General features: G+C 38.7%; 1 protein-coding gene across 1 annotated transcript in view; it reads right to left on the minus strand.

Annotated features, from left to right (window-relative positions):
- Nucleotides 1-245: 245 nt before the first annotated feature.
- The window catches only part of SEC24C (SEC24 homolog C, COPII coat complex component), a 36,566-nt gene continuing 14,263 nt past the window's right edge, over nucleotides 246-22,548 (minus strand). The window contains exons 6-25 of the mRNA XM_058028955.1: nucleotides 21,486-21,926; nucleotides 20,059-20,189; nucleotides 18,858-18,926; nucleotides 17,037-17,148; nucleotides 16,103-16,230; nucleotides 14,538-14,676; nucleotides 12,485-12,600; nucleotides 11,091-11,215; nucleotides 10,653-10,844; nucleotides 9,549-9,642; nucleotides 7,714-7,830; nucleotides 7,065-7,235; nucleotides 6,584-6,680; nucleotides 6,177-6,322; nucleotides 5,649-5,787; nucleotides 4,720-4,838; nucleotides 4,154-4,333; nucleotides 3,318-3,509; nucleotides 2,814-2,903; nucleotides 246-2,384 (exon numbers count right to left, since the gene is read on the minus strand). Coding sequence (XP_057884938.1) covers nucleotides 2,244-2,384; nucleotides 2,814-2,903; nucleotides 3,318-3,509; nucleotides 4,154-4,333; nucleotides 4,720-4,838; nucleotides 5,649-5,787; nucleotides 6,177-6,322; nucleotides 6,584-6,680; nucleotides 7,065-7,235; nucleotides 7,714-7,830; nucleotides 9,549-9,642; nucleotides 10,653-10,844; nucleotides 11,091-11,215; nucleotides 12,485-12,600; nucleotides 14,538-14,676; nucleotides 16,103-16,230; nucleotides 17,037-17,148; nucleotides 18,858-18,926; nucleotides 20,059-20,189; nucleotides 21,486-21,926 — 2,939 coding nt within the window. The 3' untranslated portion in view covers nucleotides 246-2,243. The remainder of the gene's footprint in view (nucleotides 2,385-2,813; nucleotides 2,904-3,317; nucleotides 3,510-4,153; nucleotides 4,334-4,719; nucleotides 4,839-5,648; nucleotides 5,788-6,176; nucleotides 6,323-6,583; nucleotides 6,681-7,064; nucleotides 7,236-7,713; nucleotides 7,831-9,548; nucleotides 9,643-10,652; nucleotides 10,845-11,090; nucleotides 11,216-12,484; nucleotides 12,601-14,537; nucleotides 14,677-16,102; nucleotides 16,231-17,036; nucleotides 17,149-18,857; nucleotides 18,927-20,058; nucleotides 20,190-21,485; nucleotides 21,927-22,548) is intronic.

Raw genomic sequence — 22,548 nt, forward strand, 5'->3', positions numbered from 1 at the left:
TTCTTTGTGAAATGGAAGTTCAGACAGGGCAGAAAGTCAAAAACCAATCAGCTAAATAAAGGAACACTGAGATTAAACAGTACCTTTTGTCTGTTGACTCTTGTTGAATTTCTTATCATTCAGTGCGAATAATAACAATGACAAAAAAAGAAAGACTGAACTTGGTTAGCAAAGATTGGATTGTAAAGGATCAATGAGCTAGACTTCAGCCCTTCCCATTTCCCCCCTCCCCGCAAAATACAGGGTTTGGAAAAATAAGCAGTGTTTATTTACTAACAATGACATAAAATACATCTTAATATATTTTTATTTCTTTACAAATTAAAAGATGCATTGGAAAAACAAGTGAAGAAAATGAAAGGTTCATTCATGATTTCATTTCCACCCCCACACCCCCCAATATTAATACTAGAAATTAGTATTTGTGGAAGTCTGTGGTTGCTGTGCATTATATTCCTGGGAAGTTCTTTTTTCCCTCTCTGATTAAAAATCCTCTAGATTTTTTGGTTGGAGGCAGTATGTGGAGTAAAAAGTCAGCCACATTCATACAAAACCGCTGAAAGTTCTGTCAACTACATCTTGAAAGAGTTTCTACATTACAATTTTCATGTTCCCCTTTCTGTGTAGTGATGGGAGGGAAGACAAACTAGCAGCATTAGAAGAGAAATGGATTTATATACATGCTACAGGATATGGAACTAAAACCACAGCCAGATATTTTTCTGATCTTAACAAGGACTTTCCTATGAAATATCAAGCCCAGATAACATGTTCTCTAATCCATCCACATTCTTCCTTTCACTTTTAGTGCTATTGGTAGCTTAAACTCCTGGGTACTGGAAGAACACCTGTTAAGTGTTCAAGTTAAAATATACAAGCCCCCTTTCAAAAGTAAATAAACAAAGCCCTTAGAATTCTGAATTTGATTACACTAGCTCCTTCTTCACAGGAGTCTTCTCATCCACCCCTGCAAAATGGAGCAGCAGAGCAGCCAAAGCAGATGGATTAATCTGTCTGAGGTATTTTAGTTTAACAAACAGGCTTATAAAAGGTTTTGTGCAAGCTGATCAGTAGACAGAATGTGGAGGGTATAAACATCCAGTAATGAAACTCTTTGCTATGGCCCAGGTGCTGTCAATAGCCAAAATCAGGTACTTGCAATACCTATTACAGTAGTCTAAATCTTAAGGTTTTGTATCCCCTTCCTTGTGTTCCAGGGTACAAAGCTCTCAAATTCATGTCAGTATAAATCAAATTCCTGCTTGTTGGCTATGATTCACAAAAATATGGTTGAAAATGGCCACTTCCTTATCATTCAGTTCCTACACAGTCCCTCATCACCTTGTTAAAGGTATTTTCTGCTTAAGGTTAAAAAGCTTTTGTTCCCACCACCATCTGACAGACAGGTAAACTCTGCAGGAGAGGTCATGGAACATGGATTGAGTAGGACAATACAGAGCCGTGCAATGAGAAGGAAAGGAGTCACCACACATGTCAACAGGAAGTACCATCTCTACCCCTACACTGCTCAGAAGCTGTTGATTTTTGCCCACTTAACTACTGATTACTCCATTACAGTTCTGCACAGCAACTTATAGTACAGGGAAGATTGTGGAGAGAAGTTTGCCCTGCTGCCTCCTGGCTTACCACTCATTTCATGTTTCATGGCTTTCTGGTTTGGACAGCCACATGATACATCTGTGCTCTGACAGATCATGTTTCCCTCTTTAAAGGAGACACAAAATGTTTGGCTGCTCCAGCTCCCATCACCTGACCTGCCTCTTGCCCTCCCCACCTGTGCATCCTCTTCACACTTGGAGCATGCACACACACCCACACAAATGCACAGCAGCTACCAGAAGTTTTGAAGAGTTATCGCTTTTCACCCAATGTTGAATCATGTACAGTGAACTGAAAAAAACCCTACATTCATTACAACAGGATTAGCGAGCATGGGGTGGGGTGGGGGGTGAACTCCTGCCAAGCACAGGAAACAATTTAGATGCAAGTAAAAGACCTGGTATCAAAGGCCTTTTTCTTTTTTTAGCCCTCACCAGGAAAATATTTCATCTCTCATATGGGATTGGGAAAGGTTGAAAGGATTTCTGCTAATGCAATGTGTATTAAAAATTATGGAATTGTACAGATTTCTATGTTGTCCTTTTTGAGGGCGCTGGGCCTTCTGATCAGGTCATTAGTGGAGACTGAAATGTCACTGCTGAGTTCTAGCACCACTCACTCCTCTAGCTCAGTAGCTGCCGAATCTCCTTGTGCATGTGACACAGGAAGTCCACATATGAAGCCCCCCCACTCAGACTCTTGTCCTCCACTAGAAAGTGTTTGAACAGCATTTCCAGCTTATCTTCTTGCTTCACAATTATCAACTACAAGAAACCAAACAAAACAAGAACAAAACCAATAGTGAGTAGCTATTAGAATACATCTTCATGGGCAAAATGGAGCAAAAAGCTAAATGCTGAAAACTCCAAACTTAGCCAGCCAGAATCACAGCATATATGGCTTATGTGCTTTGACTTCTGTAACTTAGCTGAGTTAAGCCTCAATGCTTTCTAAACAGAAGGAAAATACCATCTATGTAGTTCATATTGTAGTGTATTGTAATAGGTCTGAAAAAAGGAAGTTTTAGAACTACGGTAAGCACAAAACTCCAAAACTAGTGAAATTTGTTTTTAGATTCTTGAAAACCTCAAATAACATTTATGAGATTCGGAAGAGTAAGTTCAGGACTGCAGCATCACCAGGCATCACTTGACTCTACTAAAAGAGAAAGGGATTTTTGGGGACATTTTTACCTTCATGTAGCGGGATCTCTGCCCTTGAAGCATATCAACAACAGACCGCACTTTCTTTGAAAAGGGGTTTTCCAAGACTGGCAGGGTACTCTGGAATGAAAGATATCCAATCTCCATTAGTCTTGGGAAATAGAGCAATGTTAAACAGAAGTCGGCAGTTTTGGCATACTGTAAAAGGGTAGAGAAATATCTACCCCATTAGCATACAATCTCTTGAACTTCGACTACTTAGAAAAGAATATGACATGAAATCAGAATTAAACATCAATTATTTATTCCATTTAGATATCAACTTTTCTCTTCACTGTTAATGATATGACTTGTCAAATAAACCTAGGCAAAAGCATGCCTGACATGCCCAGACTATCAATATTTCACACATCTGTGCTTCTCTCATTTCTATTAATGAAAATGAAATGCTATTTTTTTCTGCTGGCTTTGTCATAGTTTTAAGTATTGGGCGACTATCACAGACTCTAGCTCCCGCACTGCCATCCAGCTCACCAAGGCATTGCTAATTTGACTGAAGGATGACACTCCAAAAAGGTTCTGGATCAGGCTTTGCTGCACGTTGACTCCCACCCACACAAAGATGTTCAGCCCATTCTCCAGCAGGTAGATGTCACCCTTGGAGAGACGCTCCTCGGAGTTCCGAATGGCTGCTGGCAAGGAATCACTATCAACATCTGCTTTGGTCTGTTTTACAGGGAAATAAAAATTAAAGTAAAATAAAAGTTATAAAAAAAGAACATTTTAGGAAGTCTTGAAAATTTCTGCCACAAAGACACCAATGATTTTCTCATTTCTAGGACTCTCAAGAAGTAGTCAATCTTGTGACTGAAGTAGAATTTTTCTTAGTTTTCTTACTCAAAATGACACAGAAGCAGTTCAGAGACTTGGTCAGCAAAAGAGAACACAAGGCTTCTGTGGAAAGACTCAAGTTCAAATATCACCCCCTGGAGTAGGAATGTAATCAGTTTTTAGCGTTATTCCAGCAACTATGGTAATGAAAAGTCAGAACAGTATGTGGAGTTACCTTGCAATAATGAAAATTACTACACAAAGTTGTAAGCCTTAAGACTTTTAAAAAAGACTATGAAAGGGTCAAAAGTGTCTTATCTGTCACTAGTCATATGCTTACAGCTCAGGAAAAAAGTATCCCCCGAGAAATTCACAAGGTGCAGTAATGCTGAGCAAAATGAAGTGAAATATCCCAGACGGCAGATCCCCAAATACTTCTCAAATCACTTTCCCTTGCTAAAATATAAATGCCATTCCTTAAGATGAGTCAGTGAGACAACAGCAAGCCTCAAGTGCTAAGCAGATCTTGAATTACTCACCAGGGGCAAAAGCCTGGGATAAAAGAAAACATTAGTTTCAGCCACGTCCATGGATGTCACTAACTGACGGATGTAGGCACGGTCATCCGTTGTGACCTCTGGGCCGGGCTGCAGAACGTCACTCTTCAACACACAGTTCAAGTACACAGGAAGCAGCTTCATGCATTCGGGGAGGATGAGCTAAAAGTCACAAGCAGACAGAAGCTGGTCAGCTGTCTTGCTGAATAAGCTTATGTTTGACAAAAAGAGACTGGCATGAAGCAACAAAGTGTGGTACAGCCATGAGGAGTGAAAGTTGATAGTCTACTTATATCATGGACTGCAAAAGAAACATAAAACCTTTCCCCAAGGCAGGCAGTGCTCCCTGCGCTCCAGACAGATGTCCAAGAAGCCATTCTCAGCTATAGCTTTACTTGTAGTAGTGTATCTAGTTTCCTGAGTCTCCTCTTTGCAAATTTCTGCTAAGGAAAGGAATTGACTTTTTTTGAGCAGGCTAAGTAAGAAGAAGCTGGACATCACTTTTTAATTTCCAAGCCTGAGATTCAAGTGAAAGCACTGGAGTTTACCTGGCCAGCAGAAGAGGGACTAGCACAGTTCTTTCGATAGCAGGCTAGGATCTGGGCACACTGGTTGATCAGTGCATCTCGTACAGTCTTCACTGGACTACTCAGGACTCCACGATATGCTGCCCAGAGAGAGGAAAGAGACGGACTGCTGTCAAGTGATTGTTTAAGAACACCAAAACCCCAACACTACTTCCACAAAGGAAATCTGAACAAATATTGTTTATGGAAGCTTTTATTCTTCCCGCTTCAAACTTGTAGAAAAATGATGATATGTTCCTATTGAGAACCTGAAGAAGCTCATTTACTACCTTTTATTACATAATCTTGAACTCTCTATCTCCTATGTACTTAAAATACACTTACAATAATTGAAAGTATGGGGTTCTATAAAAACTCCTTTTATAGACTGACCATCTTCCATTAATGGTCTGAAAATTGACTGTTTCCTTTATTTTAATGGCAAAGAACATACACAACTCTCAATCTCTGTTGGATTTCTAGGCTTTTACTGCAAGCTAGAAAGGGTAAATAGGGTACAGTGCGTAAGTGTATGACATTTAACTCATATCTATGAACAAGGGCTACCATTTCTTGTGAAAGCAAAATTCTGCAACAATTAAGGAATGAACTAGAACAGCCCAAAAACAAATATAAGGATGAATTCAGACAGCTGGCAATACAAACTGTTATTAAAAACATTTGGAAAATAATTTGTATGAAGAATAAGCCTACACTCTCTATCTGTACGTCTCGTCCTAAGCAGCAATACAATCATCACAGCTTTATGCTCTTTCCCATAACTGACTGAAGTATCAGAACTGGCATTTGACATTTGAAGCGGGAGGAATACACAGGTGTCATTGGGTGACAAAACAGGCATTTTAGCAGTAGTTTAAGGCTACAATTCCTGTTTCCATATTTACCCTTACCATACTTAGCCAAGTAGTTGATGAGGGTGTCAGTCTCACAGTTCCGATAGAGGTCAGCAAGCTGCGTGCAGCAGTTTAAGGAGAGATTGTGAATGCGGAGCCGTCGCTGTCCTGCACAACTTGTATACAGCAGAGCACACTGCAGGAGACAAAAATGCCAGGAGACACAGAAATGAGGTCCTGCTACAATAAGAAGGGCAGGGTTAGAATATACTTTATTAAAAGCTAGGATGCAGATGTAAAAACAAAAAAGGTAACTACATAAAAGACTTGGACAATAAGCTAGAGGTACATGCTAAGAATCAGGGTCAATGAAAGGTAACAAGCAGAAATTTTAGCAGCTGTATTAAGGGACCTGGTCTTAGAAGACAGGACTGTGGTTTGAAGCAGTCTAGGTCATCCTCAGAACAAGTATGCTGGAAAAGTATGGTAATATGCACAAAGCAAGAACAAAAAATTCCTTGAAGAAGTGTCTAATAATTCAGTTCAATTACCAACTCCCTTCTTTTACAAAGCCTCCCCCCTCACCTGAAGCAGTGCACCACTATCTTCACTCAATTTATCATCATGCTTGAATTCCACTGTTATTGTTTTATCACAGTCCAGACCTGCCATCTCTACATCAGTTGTGTTGCTCATATAGAAAGCTCCAAAAAAGTCCGTTGCTCTAATACCTAAAAGAGGGAAAAATCCAACATGAACCACCATTTTCAACAGAATACCAACATAGTCAGCCTTTTGACTCTGACACCAAGTTATCCTATTTCAGCAGGGATCTTTGCAGTCTCAACAAAAGTCTTAGAATTCCAAAGCTTTAGCAGAGCTTTTGGGATAGCTAGTCACTATGTATTTTAAACTCCAGGAAGATTTCTTTCTTCCCATGAGACATGCTTGAAGTGGCCGATTCATTAAGATTCCTCTCTGCTAACACCCACCTGTGCTTGTGCGCACTCTCATTACGGCATCAAATCCCACTTCTTTCTGCACATCCCTTCTCAAGTCATTCAGGAATCTGTACTGGTCTGTCTCCAGCTAGAAGGCAAGCAATAACTGAAGTTTCACACTTTCAAAAATCACACCAGCTTCATAAACCATAAAGTAATTTAAAACCAGATACCACTTCCTGTGGTCTTACTTTAAAAGTCACTGATATCAGGCTCAGTGACCTGCTAATAAAATATTGTGCTAAGAGGTAACAGCCTAGCTCTTCCTGTTGGGTTTTGTTATTAACAGAGATGTTTGTATAAAGACACAAAGCTACCAAATTATTTTGCTGATTATTTTGAAATTTAAGCAGCCATTTACTTCCAAAGAAGTACTTCTTCACTATGGTTCCCACTATTAAGAAAATAACTCTCAGCTAAACAATAATTCTTACTTGGATCAGACAGCAGCCTGAGTCAATGTCACTCCTACCTGGAAATAGGCATACTTATAAATGGAGCCTCCTGTCTGGTAAGGTACCACACCCAGCGTAGCCACATCCAAATACTGGTTTGGAAACAGGAATAGATCCACACAGCAGCCCTGGGCCACACAGTCCTTGGCCAAGTTGTTGTAAAAGCTCGTCTGTGGTTGAAACAAAGTCTAAGAAAGGAAATCAGAGATGACATCAGAAGTTTGTCCAGAAAAAGGAAAGTGAGACCCAGTTTATAATCCCAGTTCAATACTCTTATACTTTAAATCTTTCTTCAGGGAAAGTAGAATCATCTAAATTCTCCCTGACTCTGCCTTTGAAAAACTGTTAATTATAACGAAAATGACTACACATTTTGCTTTAATTGCAAATTCAGCACATTCACTTTAACGCAGATTTTGGTATTTTACCCTGTGTAATAATCTAGAGCTAACTCTTCTTGCTCTCAGACTAGAGCTGTCCTTATGATGTCAAGTCTCCATAGCCCTGCTTGGGAACAGAAGATAAAAGTGGAATGTTAAATGATATTAGCTGGGACAGTTACAGAATGTGCTATCCTTGTAATTTTTTTAATACTGTTTCAGTTATTTTAGTCCATAAAAAGCATAATATACACTTTTATGTAAAGATTATGCAAAGCATTATTACCTTCTCCTTATCTGTGTTGATCAGTTTCCTATCATCCCTGTTCTTTAACTTCCCTGGAGCCTCTGCAATGGGCAGAGAGGTGTGGAAAATGAAGAGCTTGCCAGCACACTCAGCTGCCTGCAGGAAAGTGAGTGCAACAACAGAGGTCAGAAACATTAACAAAAATTATAAGGGAAGCTGTGATTCAAGAACAAATATTCAAGCAACCTCAATCACTTTTTTAATGTCAGGGTGATTCTACCAGACACATGGGCTCACTGTCACTTGGTTATGTGACTGGTGTCCAACAGAGGGAGCACAAATTACTGGTCAGTTACAAAGAGCAAGTTTGAGTTCTATTGGATTTGTGCTAATTCCACAGTGGGGAGAAAGGGACTTTCTCGAAGGATACAGAGTAAAACAGGACCCAGATACAAAAGGTTTTGTGCAAACATGTTGCATTGTCTTCTTCCCTGATTTGTAGTTACTGGATTTGTGCAAAAAAGTCACAGAAATGGCAAAGAATTTTGTAATCTGAGCTTCAACAGATCAGTAATTTTAAACACCCTATGCCAACACTAGCTAATGTTTAATAAGTTATTTTCTCTGACACATGCAGTATGTAAAAAGTCAATTAGCAATTTTTACCATTTCTTGATTGAACAATTGTAACAGAAACTGAGTTTAAGAGAGACTTTTAAGGATCATTCCCCCTGTACTCAGCACAGGTGAGGCTACACCTTGACATTTTGGGCCCTTCATTACAAGGACACTGAGGTGGTGTAGCATGTTCAAAGAAGGGTGGTGAAGCTGGTTAAGGGTCTGGAACACAGTTCTTGCTTTAGGAGTAAGAGAAGTCAGGTTGTCCAGCCTGGCCAAAAGGGAGGCTCAGGGGAGATCTTCTTGCTCTCTACAACTACCTGAAAGAAGACTGTAGTTAGGTGGGAGTCAGCATCTTCTCCCATGTAATATGAGATAGGACAAGAGGAAATGGCTTTAAGTTGCAGCAGGGGAGTTTTAGATTAGACATTGGGAAAAACTTTCTAACGGAAATGGTTGTCAAGCCCTGGAACAGGCTGCCCAGGGAAGTGGTGGAGTTAGCAACCCTGGAGGTATCTGAAAGATGTGTAGAAGTGTCACTTAGGAACATGGTTTAGTGGAGGACTTAGCAGTACTGGGTTAAAGGTTGGGCTTATCATAAAAGTCTCTTCCAACTAAAATGATTCGCTGACGGATGTGACAGACAAACAGAGCTGTGTCACCAGTTTGGGGTGAGGTCATACAGGAATCAATTTGATCACTAGATACAAATCAGAGTTAAACCATGCATGTAATTCTGTCTGGATGAAGTACTAGAATGGAAGAACTTTAGGAAAAGTTTGCTTGTTTAGCACATTGCTGCAGGCAACTTCAACAGATGATATTCTCTCCTTTTAAGATTCTACCAGAGTACCGAATTAAAAAGACACCAAACTACGGAACACCTCCATGAGACTTAACAGACTTCAGCAGCTGGTTTTTAATGCTGGAAGGCTTTTTTTTTCCCCATAGGCTCTATGAATTGTTTAAAGCAAAACCCAGACAAACAACTGACAGTAAGCCCTTTGAAATTAGTTAAAATTGTTCTTGCCCTTTGAAATTAGTTAAAAAAGAATTGGGTAAAGAACATATAGATAGTTGCACAAAACAGAAGGTTCATGCACTTCAAGAGTGAGCCAAGTACTCCCTATATGTAGTGCATCTACTACAAGGAGCTTACAAAATCTTTAGAATTGTCTTTTTAGTGTGTGTTAGCAGAATATGAACTTCAGAATACTTGGCTGAAAATAATTTGTCATAAAAATGCATTTACTAACCTTCAGTGCCTCCAGCCCTGCTTGAATCACAGGTGCAAAAACAGTTTCTGTTTCTCTCGTGTCTGCAAACATTTCTGGAATCTGATCCAGCAAACTTGCAAAGAATAAGAAAAATAAAAGAGCAATTCAAGATCCTATTTAATAAGAAAAGCCACACGGCTGTAGTTGATGATTTATAGGATTGAGGTGATTTAAACAGAAGTCCCTAACATGTTTGTAAATCTGTGTAACTTTTACAGTATTTGGCATCTCATCTATGGAAAAATTGCTGCATTGTTCTCCATTGGCTTCTCTCATCTATATCCTCAGTGTCTTCTGTATAGCCTCAACTGATGCCAATTCCACAGCTCTTCTGTGTTTTTTATCTTTTAATGTATTCCAATATACATAGGTAAGTAAATTCTTAGGAAATACTAGTGACATTTGGCCTCTGTTTGCAAAACATCTTGTGTATTACTCAAAGATTAATAGGTTTAACCCACAGTTTTGTACTTAGGCTTGTTTAATACATTAAAAAGGCTAGAAATTTTCTCTAAAAACATGCAATTCCAGGCCTATTTCCCAAAATGTACTTAGCTACACACCATAGATTAATTACACTTCAAGTACCACAGTAATCAGTTTGCCAAAACTTTGCTAACTTCCTTCTTTCCTTTCATATTTTATCTTCTCTATCCAGCTTTGTTTTCTCTACAGAACCAAAACTGGACACCCCTGTTGTCTCAGTTTGCAGTTATTTAAGCAGTTGAATTAAAGACAGTGATTCAGTATTCTTACAGCTTTCACTCTGCATCATACTGGTTGTGTTTTGTTGTGGCTTTATTTTAGGTGGGCTTTTTTTGGCTTGGATTTTGTTCGTTTTTCCTTTTTTCCTCCTCAGAAATGCCCTTCTGCACTAAATCCCCTTGTATACACTTTCTGCCAAGCTGGACTATGAGCCAAATAATCCCTTAGCCCTTCAATTTCCCCATCCTACTGTGCCAGCTTAATCTTAAAGAGTAAGTTAAAGTACATGGCGTGACTTGACATGACAATTCAGCACATAACATTTGAATTTACCAAACAAGTATTTTACTACACACATTGTAAATCAATTGCTATTACCTGGCAATAACTGTCCTGGACTCATTCACATTCACCAGAAAACCATCAAGGAGTGGCACAAACATATCTGCCACATCTGAGACCACCATCATTTGTGGCTGTGCCAGTGAGCTCTTCACATTGTAGAAGTGTAAAACTTTGTTGTAGGTGACAAAGCCAACTCGAATGGCTGATTCCTCCATGTTCCCTTCCCTGTAAGGGATATACTTGCCTTCACATCCAAGAAGATAGATAAACCATTATATATAACCAACACATTAAGGGAAAAATAAAAGGAAGTAGAATTTATTTTCACCAAGATGGGTTTTGCTTGGCCTTTTTCTGAAGAAAAGCTTGACAGGATTATCAAGTAATTTTTTAACTTCTAGCATTTTTTAAAGAGAAAAAATAACAGCATTCCCCATTTGCATTGACTACAGTAGTTTACAATACACCTACCTGGGCAGATAATCTAGGAGTGACTTTAATTCTTCACATATTAGCCTCACTAAGCCACTCTTCACAGCATTGTAAGACACATCAATCATAAAAATGAAAGCAGGTGGACTAGGGAACTTGTTATTCTGTGGAAGAGAGGGAAGAAATCACACTATTGCCATGTAATGCAGTTCATGTAACAGCTCCATAATACAGACAAATCAATGCTGGTCAAAACTTAGTTGCTTTCATGTACCTCTGTAACCACGAGCAGCAGTGGTTTCTTAAACTCTCTCTCCTATCCTTTTCCAGCTAACAGACATAGTATCATACTATGTTTGAAATGGACTGGTATTAAATGCCCTGGACTGACTTTACCATTGACCAGACAAAAACAGTTACAACTAAGTAATCCATTTATATGACTAAACTAGATTGGAAAAGTAGACAGGGAAGATTTCTGCCAGTTCTCAAAACGTTGGACTCTGACCAGACTTGTCATAGGTGATTCCATCAATATAAAGTAAAATATTTTCTTCTCCAAGGATTACAACCTTTTCCTTCTAAAAATCAGGCTTTCTTTGGGAATGAAAAACTTCTTTTAGTCAGTACTTTTCTGAAGTTTATAGGTCACACTGAAACGTACTCAAAACAAAAGCAAAACATAAGAACTTTGAAAAAAGCTGTGAAGATCACATCTTGGTTGATTCGAAGTTCTTCTTATGCTGTTAGAAAATAATTGGACTTTTGCTTAACTCAAAGTAAAGCAGAGGCATTAGAAGGCAACCAGTATCAACTCACAACATTTAGGCATCTATTTTCTCAGCATAATATTTCAGGAGAGATACAAGTTGCTTTAATAAATATCTTACACATAGTTTCCCTATTCCTTAGGAGGCAATTATTTAAGTCTTTATTTAAAAGCAAATCAGCTATGAAATATACATTTCCACACTTTTCTTCTGCTTCTAATCACTACAGCTGGATTTGAAATTGAAGATCAATAGGAAAGGTCTGCCTTGTGGAACAGGTGGCACATTGCATAGTTACTAATGTATTTGCATTGAACCTCTCCTACAATTCCCTTTTCTGCCAAGGTCTATTGCATAAGAATCCCTTCTGCAGAATTCCTAAGGTAAGTGCAGCTATAGCTCCTTATATAGCTCCAGAAAAAAAAAATACAGAGACAACTATTAAATTATATTATGCCATGTGTGATTGGGACCTCCACTGGTTTTGTAAATAAGCAAACAAGCATGTAATTTTTCACAATAAAGTGGGCTGGATTAATGCTGTTAATTATCTCTGCCAGCTAGACATCATCCCCAGATAATTAATATCTTTCTTATTTCAAGAAAATAGTCTTTTTACTTTAAAAGGAAAATAAAAAGAGCAATGAAAACATCCTACTGTACCTTGCAATAGTCAACTGTTGCTAGAAACTCGTATGAGCCCAGTGATAACTCAGGTCGGTCATAGAAATCTACTCGCTTTCCAGTATGATCCAAATGTTGGAAGTAGTGAGGTGGAACTGGGAAAGGAAAAATCCTTAAACTCAGTGATATGCCCATAATAAACACTGTAACTAGAGAGCCAACACGACAACAACTGTTTCAAACAAAACTCCAGGAAAGTGAACTAGCACTCTGGGCTAGCACACAAGTACTAAAAATATTAATACAATTTAAGAATATCATTAAAACAAAACAATACAAACTTATTCCAGTTTGTCTCATGCACCAGACAGCACACAGTATAGTCACTGTTATACTTTTCTTGAATCTCCTTTCCATTTCATATCAGAAACATCACTACATTACAGTTTTAGGATTATTCTGAAGGATCTAGTCCAAAGGAAAAATATAATGATCCCATATACGTAGTAACAAATTACTTAAAAGAGAGTTTGAGGCAAACTACAGGCTAGAGCATTACTGACTCAAGTCAGGCTTACTAAAACCCTGAGCTCCTTATTTTGCTATATAAATTCGTTTTTCCTTCCCTTCCTGTGCTGCACAAGAGTGAAGCCTCCAGGCACTTTTGAGTGCAGAGACTCCCATAATCTTTTTATCAGAATAGACAAAGTCCTTCTTATAGTGGATTAAGGAGGAGCAGAAGTGCAACCACATGCCCAGAACCCAATACTTTTGTGCTGGTACAAAGCATAAGAAAATAAAATGGGAGTTAAGCTAAATTTTTGCCTACAAAACTCAGCTGTAGAAACAAAGAATTTTCCTTGTGCCCCAAGAACTACCATGACAGACACTCCCTCCTGCAGAACTGCTCGGGTGACAAAATTTATTCCAGCTATAGCTGAGCTGTCTATATAATCCTATATAGCTGTCTATACAGCCCCAGGGGAGATTAAAATGAGATTACCTGGAATGACATTATTCACCACATTTAAACTATTCTAAACATTCCAAGTTTCAAAAGTTCAAAAGAAAACAAAGTGATATCATTAAGATTACATATGAGCTTTTATCACTCTTGTCTCCAAGTAAACATCCCATACAAGTTAATTTGGTACTTGCAAAGAAGAAATACCTCATGGCATTTGCAGAGAAAACAAAAATTGTTATTAGGTTTTAGGTACAACTACATTGTGTTTTCACAATATTGCTTTCATCAGCAGCGTCTCAACATCCCTCCCTTTTCTGCCTCTGCTCAATTGTTACAGGTACAGCCCTTCATACAGCTGCTGAGTGAGCAGGACAGGGAGTGTATGCAGGCAGAAAATCACCAGACAAAATTGGTTTTTAAAGCTGACCATTTCTAATCCCCATTTTGGTTAGTACAAACAGTTGCACAGCATAACTGAGGTAGTAAGAATAGTCCATTAAAAGCCATCAGTGCTACCAAATGGAACAATGAAAACATCATCATAAGATTTGTTGTACCTTACTTTCCTCTGTGATTTCAAAACAAATTTACAAACGTCATGCTATGAGCAGCTCATTGTGACTTCTGCGTAAAAGGAAGCATGTTTTGTACTAATTTAGAAAAGCAACTAATATTATCTGGCCTGTACTGAACACTCTTATTCAGCTGTAGCAGATTTAACTGCAATCTTGTCTCAAAGGAGTGTCAGTGAGACAAAAAAAGGCTTTGTGAGAAAAAAAATAATCCCAACACAGGCTAGACCTATATCTCAGCCTGTTAAAAATCTCTGTACTTTTGAAATACCCTAAGAAAATACAATAGACTTTTAAACCACCACACATTATGCTACAAATACCTCATATTAAAAATTTGCTACAATACTACAACACATAAACACCTTTTTGAACACAATTTCAGAACTGAACACTGAACATGCCTTCCAATAATTTTTTACAAGACTAGACACATACTAAATCACAGTATTCATTATAAATGATCATAACATGATCAAAACTGATTTGCTTGCATCTTGTTCAAAGACCTTTCCAGTAGAGCCCAGAGGGGCATTTCCAGAAGAAACCTTACCCTCAGTGACACAGCTGCAGAAACAACACTGGAACCTCCTTCCACCTTCAATGAATTGCATAAAAGGGCACATGTAAGCTTTGCACCTATTGCATCGGACAGGACCGGATTCTCCGTGGTCTACCAAATAAGGAAGGGTCTGTGGAAGCAAGGGAAAAAAACATGAAAAGAAAGGTCTCATGCTGATGAGAAAGTTTTAAACTTTGCATTGTGTAGTCATTGCTATCTCCCTGTACACTGCATAGGATTTAGTATTTGGCAGCTGTGGGAGAGAGTGTAGGGATGTGGGAAGCCTGAACAAGTATTTAAATGCTTTTCAATTTAAGCCCTAGCACAGCAGTATTTTGAGGGCTAGAGTCATTAATGGGCTATCCCACCTAGCTATGTAAAGCTTCAGCTCTGTTTACAGTGTTGTAGCTCTGAATAGCTGAGTCTTCATCTGTTGGAAGGGCCTCTCCACAGTGAGTTTGCCTTTGCCATTAAGAACTTCTAAATACTAGAAGCTGACTGGTCTCCAGGGCAATTTTCCAATTGTAGCCTTTTTTTTCCCTGGACACTACAAGTGTTTGTTCAAAGTTTGTTCAAACAACTATTATTTGTAAAGTGTCTCTAAAAATGTGTAACTCTACAAGCTCCCAAGTTATCAAGTAAGATCTTCTTCTCCTATTGTGGTCCTTTTAAACTTCAGCCACAGATCAGTTTTATCATAAAGCAGTTTTTTAAATTCAAACCATAGTTTAGTGACACAAATGAAATGCAACAGGAGAAAAGCACCCTTAAAAGACCAGAGGAAATTGCTTTCCTCAGCAGATGCTACACTTAGGTTTAACAGGGCACAGAACACTGCAGACCTATGTATTCAAATTTAACAACCCTGTTTGTCTTCATGTCACTGCTCCAAGCAGGCTAACACTACACAATAGCCAGAGTATTCAGCCTACTTTAAAAAATGTCAAACTCTGTAAAAGTCTCTGGTTGCTGAAAATGGGAAAGCTCAAACACGAGTGGATAAAAGGCTCAACAGCCACACATTACACCTAGAAGGAAATAAATGCTGAGAGATAAAGGGCAAAAATACAAGTGCAGCTCAGCAGTGCTCAGTAGTTAGTGTTGTTCTGTCACCCCACACAGTGCTGGGCATACACATGCATATAAGACAGCCAAACCAGTGCTGTTCCATACATTCCCATCCAATTTCACAATCTGGCATTCTAGAAAAGACTTAATACCTATGATTAGCAACGATTTAAAGACTTTAGACTAAGAAAGAAATGGAGATCAGCTGGAAGTGTACGCCTCTGCAAGCACCCTAGTATTTTGGTCACTTAGTCACAGTGCTTGACAGCTTCTGCAAAAAAGCTGAAATTATCATGGCAGTCAAAATACTAAATGTTTGGAACATAACATTGTTCTGCTTTACAGAAGGAGAAGCTTCTGCTACCACACACCTGCTGGAGAATCAATGTTTACCTGGACTTTTCACCTCAATATGCTTCTAAAGAAATCTGTTGAATGCTGACACCTGAGCGTGCCCATGGCACACGTGCCCCCAGCACAGCTCTCACCTCCTCCGGCGGCAGAGTAGCCAGCGGCTTTATGACGGCAGCCAGGGGAACTTGGGATTGTTTGGCCATGTCAGACGTGCAGGGAATATTGTAAGATGTGCATCTGATGTAGCGGGGGCTCGCATTACCTGGGGAACAAATAAAAAAGCCCCACAAATTTCAGTGCAAATTCAGTTCATATTCAAGAACAGAAACAAGGATACCTTAAGTTGTGTCATTAAGCCACACACACTATGAGCTTAGCTAAATATTGTTTTAATCTATGGAAAGCTTGAATTCCCAATAAAATACCTCTTAATTATTAACTACATACAATAAAAGACTTTAAAACAAACGAACTTGACTTCCTGTCAACTTAAAGCTATAAAAAAGCATTTCTGTTTCATATATTTACAGACTAAAACATAATGTAGACAGAAAACTCTACACAAACATTTCTACTGTTTTGCTTTGTAATTTAGGCTGAAGAGTAAAATACTTGATTATACAATCAGATTCTGAAGTTTTTTCTGGAACTTCAAAGATCAAAAGTTTCAGCAATTAAAAGACGAAATATCTTTTCTCTACAGAGCCCTCAGACCTATTTACATCCCTCTCCATTTTAAAAAATACAGTTGCCAGTTCAATTCTAATGATGTTGCTAGTAGATTTCAGTTCTTAAATGTTTTTCATAAAGCTCTACAGTAGAGGCCTCATTTGCTGCTTTCTGGTATCTCTGCTAATGCTGGTTCTACGTATCTGCCTTGGAAAACATTTTTTACCTAGAAATTGGTTACAAGCTACTAAACAATGAGGAGAATCTAAACTGAGATCAAATCAACACAGGACTTGAAACTAAGCTTCTGTTGGTAATACGCACATTTCCTTTAAAGACACCGTTTTGTCACTGACTCTGTGTTTCATTTGTTTGATCAGGAAAATAAAAATAGTTTACCTTGATCCTTGACCAAGAAATTTGTAGTAACAAGAGGTGGGACCTGCCCTCTCACTCCAGTGACAAATGGTTCTGACCCACGGTTATTTCTGTCATCTTCAATCACTTGAATCTGTGATGGAAAATACCATGTTATTATGTGGAGGCTTGGTTTTAAAGTAAAATAAGTAAAATAAAAAATCTCTAAGGCAGTAAAAAGGGGACCTGAGGCAAACACTACTATCTCTAAAAATAGAAGAGCAAGTAAATTTTGTCAAGCAGTCACCTCTCAGTTTGATTTCAAATAGTACTTATTGACTAACGATAAATTACAAGCTGCAAATAGTATTTTTCCCCAAGTATTATTCTTAGTAGCAGCATATCTTGTGTTTTAAAGTCTGACCTGAACTCATAAAAGCCAAACTCAGACCAAGAAAGGAATTTTTTTTAGGTATTCCCCTGTACAGTTCTAGTCAAGTAAGAATTAGAAGCTTCTGTAATCCTCAAGCTGAAGTCCTATAGGTAACCTGGCCTTTTCTTCCCATTATGGTCCTGCTGTTTCCATAGTATGCCTTTATTTCTAACCACTGTAACTCTGGTATAAAGACAGATGGCTTGCAAGGTGGAAGTCTTCATTACTTTGTGGTGCTCAAGGGTTTGTGATTTGAATTCCGCAAATGTGGAAAGTGAAATTTCAATAGACTTGTCAATGAATCAAACTTCAAAGCCTGTAAAAATCTTAAATTTCTTGGTATTTCAAATTCTTCACAAGTGCAAATTTGCTTAAGATAACAGAAATGTATTAAATAGTTTACCTTAACAAAAATATTCACTGGCCTTTCTAGCTGTACACAGCTCAAACTACATTTCCTTAGTGGCAACTGAATGAAATAATTAAAGCTAGGAATCATTCTTCTGCTCTTATTTTGCCATCAAATACACCTGCCTTTGCCTAGAGCAAATTCTGAGATTCAGAAGTTTGTATGGCAGAACTTCCATCCTCTCACTACAGATTACAAGCAGAGAGCCTCCCATAGCTTCAGTGACTACTCTAGAATAAATGTAGTCTCATTACAAAAGTCTACAGGGCTGACTGACGGTGATCTCACCACTGGTACCTGTTAAATTATCAACTTTGACTACATGAGGAAGCAGTGACACAGGGTAACAACCAAAAGGTTTTTTTTTTGTCTTCCAATCCAAAAGGTAGCTGCTTTTTTCTTTCTTTAGATAAGATTGTCCAACATAAACATTAAATTTTCAAATTCAAAATTTAATGGTTATGCATGAGCACAGATAATGAGAGAATGTTTATAGCTCCCCACGCCTCATACTAGAAGATTTGTATCAGAAATTAACATTAAAAAAACTCCAGTTCATCTGCAATTTTAGAACTCCAGAGCACTGGCCCAGTACTGGTATATCAGCAAGAAGAGTAATCAAATTCTGATCAAAACACAGTAGAAAACATGGCTACAACAGCTCATGCTGTGTGCATACTGACATGAGACACACATTGTATGGGCAACTACACAACTGGCTTACACTGAAAATGCCAGCTGGAATCTGGTGGAGGCAATAGCCTAAAGCTCAAAGTGAAGGGGAGACATTCTTCATGATCTGTTTCTGAAACACTGCTTTCTATTGCCTCACCATTCATCACAGTAGATTTTAACAGCCTCATGTGGTGTAATGTTACTCATTTTGATAAGGCAAGCAGAAGACAGCAAGGAAAGGGTAAAAGATTAATGATGGAGGGTTAGCAAGGTGAAGTTCAGGTTTCAGGCATGCACAGATGGTCACCAACACACAGTCTACAATTGACATATATACAGCACTTACTGGACTAGGAATTGCATCTGGGTCTATTCTGTGCCTGGGTTTCTGCTGGGGTGGCAGCTCATTAAGTTGCTTTTTTTTAATAAGAAATAAAGAGTATAAAAAAAAAGAGAGAATAATAAACCAAAAAGTAACAGTGTTACTTCTCTCTACCCAAACCTGTAGCACTGGAATTAGCTAGATTTAGATACTGGTTCATGCAATAGGACATCAGCTTCGGCAGCATACACTGATCCCAAAACCAGTCTTGCCAGGATATTGGGCTTGGCTCTGAAAACCTTGCTAATGAAGGCAGTGGCTCACCTGCTAATTTTGGTTAGAAACTGAGGATTTATGCTTTAAGAACATGCTAACATGAAGGCAACTGACACAAGCCATTTGAGATTTCATTTAGTGGAAGAGAGGCACACAAGCAATTAAAGACTTATATTCTATGAAAAAAATCCAGTAGTAAGCTTTACATAAACCTGGAATCTAAATAGGTAATCTTTTTAAAATAGAAGTATCTTCTGAATAACATCAGTTCTGATCTAAATCAAGAATACATTATTTCATAGTTTTGAAACAGCATCAAGAGCAGTGGAAGGAACAGCACTGTAGAGCAGTGGCAACAATACCAGGCTTAATACTACTCAGCATTGGTAACCATTACATATAACTGCTTATCCTGCCTCAGAACCTCCACTCTGAAAGACAATCCCAGTTTGAGAAGCTGTCCATATTTGACTGATGTAGCATCATGACTTCATGACCCAAAAAAACACAAACCAGCTTTTTGACAGATTATAGGAAAAGCACTACAATCACCTCCTACTAACCATACTTTAAACATGAATCACACAGTTCACAGACTGTCACCTCAAAACCCGAAATTAGTTCACCTTGGAAAGTCATTATGTAAGAATCCAGAAACGGAGAAACATGTTTAATCAAAGCCCTCAAAAGATATCACAGTACAAAAAAGACCTGAGGAATTAGAGCAGTGATTTCCATATGCAGTGCCATTCTTTAGTCACCAAGAACAATACTGCCTCTGGGCTTATTCATCACAGAAGACTGAAGGTGGGTAGGAGAGAGAAACACAAGCAGGAAAACAAACTGATGTTCCTTGGAACGAGAAACCTGTTTTCAGCTTTGCTCTTTGTCAGTTGTCCTATGCAAAGGCACTACAGAAGATGACACAGGTAAGAACAAGTAAGCTTACAGGGCTAGGAATGGAATCTGGATCCAAGCGTTTTGGTGGAGGTGGTGGTCCAGGGGGACTTCCATAATTTGGTGCTCCTGGATAGGCTCCTCCATAGTTTGGCTGGGGACCCCTCATCTGTCCAAAGGAACCTTAGCAAGAAAAGAACGTAAAAATCAAACAGTGCCTTAATACTAGGCCTTTCTTCATTTGGCACTTCCATTTCCTGCCACTATTAAAAAAAAACCCTCAAGAAAATTAAAGTCAGGTGCTTTTCAGTTAATTATGATTAAACATATTTATCACAGTGTTTCAGCTTAGACTGGTACATCTCTATCAACAATCCAATAAACTGATAGATACAGTCCACAAAACTAGACTTAAGGAAACAGAGGCTTTTAGTCTGAACTCTATCAGCTCCACCTCAGCCCAAACCAGCACACTACTGTAAGTAGTTTTGGAGTTTGTAATTGTTGATTATAATGCACATTAAGATCATGCACTACGAATATTTACCTGCAGAACTGTCTAATGGAAAGTGCACACAGAACAGCCAAATAAGCGAGTGGATGACCCCTAATTCTTCAAATTAAAGATATGCAAGGAGTTCCCTTGGGCGGTTTTGGCTTGTTTGAAACTACGATAATAGGCTACGGTGTGATTTTCTCTTTTGTTTTGTAACTACCTGAAGCTGTTTCATATTATTTTACATCATTCCAATCACTTACAGAGTAAGAGCATGATTTAACTCATTAGTATTTTTACAGTATAGGAATTTTAACAGATATTTTTAAGTAATTTACCTGTCCAGCTGTGCAAAGCTGCATGGGGGATGGAATTTTCAGTGCTAACATTTGCACATGATTACTTTATCCCAGCTATCTCTAAGTGTTATTGATTAAAAACCAGCCAAAATTGATTTTAATTCAAAAAGCTTAACTGGTCTTTAAAGATGTGCAAGCTTCTACAAGGGAGAAAAATACGATTATGCAAATTAAAAGAGAAAACACAGCAACTCCTTTTTCAACGTTTAACAACTCCTTTCACACACACAGCATATGCACAGTGCCCACAAAATTTAAAAATATAAAATAAGGCTTTTCTGTATTTCCAATGTCTATTTTTGAACAGGTGAAGTTGCAGACAACAAATTGGAGTCCATAATAAAATTCTGATCACAAATTCTGGTAGTATTATGGCACTAATTGCTAAACACCTTTTTGGCCAAGTAAGCTAGAATTTTTTTAGTTACATTAATCTGATTAAAACCTGTATTATAAAATACCTTAGAATGACACACAATATTATCTCAGACATGAGCACAGGGAAACAAGAAGGAAGTTTTAATGTGAAGCCAGGAGCCCATAAGTGACAATGTGGAATCTAGTTCTCAGTTTGCACCATACAGAGAATACTTAACTTAAAATTCCTATACTAGGAATACTCACCATTCTGCTGCATTTGGTATCCTGGCTGAGGAGGATGAGTGGGAGGAGGTGGTCCATGAAGACCACTCATGGGAGGCCCAGGGTGCAGCCCCGCCATAGCTGATGGAGGTGGTGGTGAGGAAACATGATTAGGCTGGGAGGATGGTGGTCCAGCAAGTGTCTGCCCAGGCAGTGGTGGGCCTGGCATGGCAGGTGGCCTTGGAGCACCTGTGGTAGGAGGGTAAGAGGAAGGTCCAACCCCTGTAGAAGGAGGAGGTGGGGTAAAACCAGGAACTTGAGCAGGCAGGCGCTGAGTTGGCATTGTCTGACCAGGAAACGGAGGCTGGGCCACAGGAAGAGCCTGGGACACACTGGGAGGAGGGGCTCCTTGGCTCGCACTGTAGGGTGTGTAGAGACCAGACCCCGTCGCACTAACGCTTCCTGAGACTGGAGGAACCGATGCTGGGGGACCCGGGAAGAAAAAAAAGATACAACATCATTTTCTTCTATCCTCAAGACAATTAAGATGCAAGAAAAACCCATTTGCTCCAGATCACCTGAGTAAATCTACCACTTTCTCATCTTCAGATGAACTTAGTACTGGCAGAGATCAATCCTAAATGACCATTCTCCTAGATTGATCAGAAAGCTGAAATTCCTTCAGTGGATATGAAACTCAATTGTTCTTTCATTGCTTTCTCTCTCAAAGTCTGAGCTACTTATTTTACATAATCAGAATATATTTCAGGATTCAGGGCCAGAAAAAAAAGGACAAAGCCAGGAATATGCAAAACATGAACCACCACAAGTCTATCCATAGATTTTCTGAACTAAGTTTCTGTCTTAAACTCCACACTCAGTGGGAGCCTGTAGATCAAGAATGGTTTTGAGCTTTGTGGTCTTAATAGCATGAAACTAGCACCATTTGCATGTAGCACTGTACTATTTCTGAGAATAATTTTTGACAAATGTGCTACCAAAAGGCCAAGGAAATCTGTATCCCCTACCTACTCCTAATTTTCCTATAAAATCTGTCTTACAAGATGCTTGTTAAAAAGTACTTTAGCAAAACAATTTTTAAATA

The sequence above is a fragment of the Melospiza georgiana genome, chromosome 8 (genome assembly GCF_028018845.1).
Source record: "Melospiza georgiana isolate bMelGeo1 chromosome 8, bMelGeo1.pri, whole genome shotgun sequence".
NCBI lineage: Eukaryota > Metazoa > Chordata > Aves > Passeriformes > Passerellidae > Melospiza > Melospiza georgiana.